The sequence below is a fragment of the Contarinia nasturtii genome, unplaced genomic scaffold, assembly GCF_009176525.2.
Source record: "Contarinia nasturtii isolate CC-2019 unplaced genomic scaffold, AAFC_CNas_1.1 Cnas_scaffold_5621, whole genome shotgun sequence".
In the NCBI taxonomy this organism is placed as follows: Eukaryota; Metazoa; Arthropoda; class Insecta; order Diptera; family Cecidomyiidae; genus Contarinia; species Contarinia nasturtii.
The window spans coordinates 1-3,992 of NW_022202892.1; the positions used below are offsets into that span (position 1 = coordinate 1).

Sequence of the window (3,992 nt, forward strand, 5' to 3'; positions counted from 1 at the left end):
GGTGTGAAAATTATAACCGCGATGGCAATGGTAAATCGTTTTCATTTCTATTAAAAAAAAAAAACGCCAATTGTCATCAATTTTGTAGATTATTGCCAGAACTCTTTGGTTCGATCAAAATATCAAAGAAGCCGTAGATGCACCACGAATACATCATCAGCTTATACCGATGGAAGTACAATACGAATATGGAAATACGCAGGTACCAAATTCGAGATGTTTTTAAATATTTTGAACGGATTTCCACTTGAATATTTTAAATTTTCAGCAACTAATCACGGGTCTGGAGTTGATCGGCCATAAAACGAATCGATACAGTGCACTTGGCTCAGTAGTCTGCGCAATAGTAAAAAATCAATCGGGAATATTTGGTAATGCTGATTACCGTAAAGCTGGCGAAGTTGTTGGACTATAACGAAATACAATTGATAACCAAACGGTATTACATAATAATTGCATATACCAACAAAAAATGTGCATATTTTTTGCTATTACTTATTTTGCTATCAATGTAATTGATATAAAAGAAAATAAAAGATAACTGATATAGAAGAAATTAATTGTTTTAGTAATATGTGCTTGACTAACTGCGTGATTCATGAATTATACAATTTTAATAAATGCACTTAAGTAATAATAATTTTAACAATTGGACTTAATATTTAGATTAATGTCTTTTTCTGAGATTGCTAATTAGTGGAAGATCATTTCAAAGAACTTTTTTCTTTCGCATATATCTCACGTACACATATTTTATTTATTGTTGATGCTGCAGTAACTGCATCGACAGTCCTTGTCTGTCTTAAAATTGAAGAAGAAGACAATACAACAAAATGAAATGAAAAAATTGCATTAAATGCTACGCACACAAATACATGTCTATACTTCGAACGATACAAGCAACAATTTGCTCCTTCTCTTCCTTCATATCCAACAAGAATTTGTGACGTCTGTTGTGTGAAATGAAGCAAATTCTCGCTTTAGTCAACGTTTTTATCATCTCCCATACTGCGTATTTTTTTCTTGGATGATTACCGATGTGCTAACAGTGTGCTTTCTTCTTAAACAGAGTTCAAGTGTTTTCTCAATTTTCAGCATTTTTTACATTTAGTTTTAATTGAAATTGTAAGTCATTTTGTTCTTAATTTGAAATGTAGAATGACTAACATACAAATCTAAACCTTAAGTTTTTTAAAATGTGTTTTCATATCGAAACAATTTACACATCCTTTTCTTTGTTAAATTTGTTCAGTGAAAAAAGTGTGTGTTTAATTCATATGCAATAGGTGAATTGGACATTGTTTGGAAATGAATAAACTTTTTCATATTAATGTCCAAAATATTTTCAGTGAGAAACCAGCACATAGAATATATACACTATACAGACACTTATAAATTAATATACATTTTTGATAATTTGTCGAAGACATTGAGAGTCGATAATGAGTGCATACAACCTGTTTTTTTTTTGTCTTTTCTTTTTCTTTTGTCTGTTAAATATAGTGAGTGGACGATACAAAGCACGTGAACACAATTATGGCAACCGCACAAATTGATTTGAATCCGCCGGCAGAAACTCCTTTACCAACCGATCTTATGAAAACTGGACGCAAAAAACATCGAAGGTAGATCATGCAAAGAAATCAATTAAAATCTAGCGAAAATAGTTTTCATATCACTCAATTTCATGGTATCTAAAATTAACGATATTCCAGTTGTGTGTATATAATACTTAAGTTCATTTAAAGTGATCCATTCATTTATATCCATTACGAATGATTACCGTGAGCTCATTAATTATCATCAGTCGAGACAACGTGAATTACCATGTAGTTTTTTTTGTTAATAGCAATCAAACAAGTCAGTATCACTTTACATTCACGCGAACATATTTAGTAGGTGTCATCTTAATAAGCGATAAGTATATAAAAAAAATAATCATAAACGAAGACGAAATTTATCAGGTGACATAGAAAAGTTGCGAGACGCTTATTGTTTTTATAACTCTGAGCGGAAAATTACTCGATATTTTATAGTAAAAACCATTGAGGCGAGCAATTCGGCCCGAAAATGAGCGAGAAACGACCGATAAAGGTGCTGAATACCATTTAGTTCTTCAACGCGAAACGCATTTCAACATAAAAATGATTCAATAATGTCTTTTTGTAGAGCACCCTATAGCAATATTTCTCAGGCGATAAGAAAATGTTTTTTTTTAAAATAATTATCAATCAATTAAACAATAATTATTATTGCATTTTGATATAAATTTTGTACAAAAATAGCATTGATTCAATTATATCAAAAAAATAGTGTGAAAAAATGACGAATTAATTAATATATTAAATGTGTGAAGACCGCATTCGTGACAACGGCGTTCAAAGTTCTATCTAAAAAAACAACAACAAAGTAAATCGGTTAAAAATTCAAATTGATTGTTCATAAGAAACAAGAAAAAACCCCGAAGTCAAAGACACAATAAAATTTATGGTGTCTCGGTTTGTCTTTGATTGTCAAACGTCTGAATGATTCGATTAATTCAGCCGAAAAATGAATTTGAATAATTGTTCATCAGAATATATACACTGTTCTCAAACTAAATGACAATGAATGAATTTCAGCTGTCGAAGCAAATAATGTGGCAACATATTAACGGTTAACATTGTTTTGAAATTCACCTTTACCCCAAATTAAATGAAATAGAAAGTGCGCATGATCACAACTATATAATCAATAGATTAATATTGTTGAAGAAACACCGCACACACCATCTGTACATGTGTCAAATTAGATACTTACACGTTGAAATAGTAAACAAGCTATGTTTTGATTTGGAAAAAAAAGTTTTGAAATGGTTTTGTAAATAAATTTCAATTAGAATACTTTAGTATTTAAGTCGAATCCATTGGCATTTTCAATCAATTGTCCCAAATGTTAAGACTGAGAAAACATTTGAATGGCGTTTCATCCAATAAAAAACCAAGTGACTTGAAGAAGGGCACTCATAGCACGTGCGACATAATCAAACAAACCATTCAAAATATTAAAAAAAGTCTAAGATTTTGTTATGCTATGTAAGCAATATTAGAAACTGTGTTTGGACATCGCACCAGAGGCATCAAAATTATTCACATTTTTCTCGTTTCAGATCATGCGTTCAATGGTGGAAAATATTACCTCCGACATATAAATTCTTTTTAATCGTAATATTTCTAGTTGTGTTGTTGGTTTCGTATTTGTATGTACAAAAATTTGTAAATTACTTGCAACACGCCACTGGCGATGAAGGCGAAACGAAGAAATTCATTCCAAATCCCGAGTATCCATTGCCTCCGTCCGCTTCAATATTGCATCAGTTTAAAAACGGTGCCGTTTGCTCGGATTCGGAACAATGCAGTAAAATAGGCAGGTTTGTAACAGTGTGAAGTTTCATCTTCATGACATCAATTTTAATTGGTCGTGTTCTTGCTCACCCAGTGACATATTCGATCAAGGTGGAAATGTCGTTGATGCGGCCATTGCTACATTGTTCTGTAACGGCATTGCAACCGCTCAAAGTATGGGAATTGGCGGTGGTTCTGTCATAAACCTCTACATACACAAAGACAGAAAGTCGTATTCATTGAATTCCAAAGAAACGGCACCGCTAGCCGCAACCGGAGATATGTTCAAAACATACGAAGAATACCAACACAGCCCATTGAGTATTGGAGTTCCTGGCGAAGTAAGAGGATATTGGGAATTACATGAGAAATTCGGTTCTATGCCATGGAAATCGCTGATTAAACCAGCCATCAAAGTCTGCGAAGATGGATTCAAAATTACAAAACATATGGCCGATTTTATTGCACCAGCACTTTTCACAGACAATCATTTTAAGTAAGAAATACACACTTTTATTGACGACTTAATCATTATCGTTCATTCCTCATTTCAACAGAAAGACTTTCTTTGTGAATGGTACTAATACTCCACGTCGAGAAGGCGAACAT

At 32.5% G+C, this 3,992-nt stretch overlaps 2 protein-coding genes across 2 annotated transcripts; both read left to right on the plus strand.

Moving 5' to 3' along the window:
* Positions 1-6: 6 nt before the first annotated feature.
* Positions 7-556, plus strand: LOC116351532 (scoloptoxin SSD20-like). The gene is made up of 3 exons (XM_031783656.1): positions 7-30; positions 89-202; positions 269-556. The coding sequence occupies exons 1-3, from the start codon at positions 22-24 to the stop codon at positions 413-415; spliced, it is 270 nt and encodes an 89-aa protein (XP_031639516.1). The 5' UTR covers positions 7-21; the 3' UTR covers positions 416-556.
* Positions 557-1,536: 980 nt separating this feature from the next.
* On the plus strand, positions 1,537-3,879 carry LOC116351531 (glutathione hydrolase 1 proenzyme-like; the record flags this gene model as incomplete). The annotated part of the gene is made up of 3 exons (XM_031783655.1): positions 1,537-1,625; positions 3,149-3,409; positions 3,478-3,879. Coding segments are annotated over exons 1-3 (752 nt in total), but the record flags the coding sequence as incomplete, so codon positions are not given.
* Positions 3,880-3,992: the final 113 nt, after the last annotated feature.

Bases quoted from the DNA above. Each gene is read 5' to 3' on its own strand.
- LOC116351532 (XM_031783656.1), top strand. The intron at 203-268 runs GTACCAAATTCG...TTAAATTTTCAG, and splicing joins ACGAATATGGAAATACGCAG to CAACTAATCACGGGTCTGGA.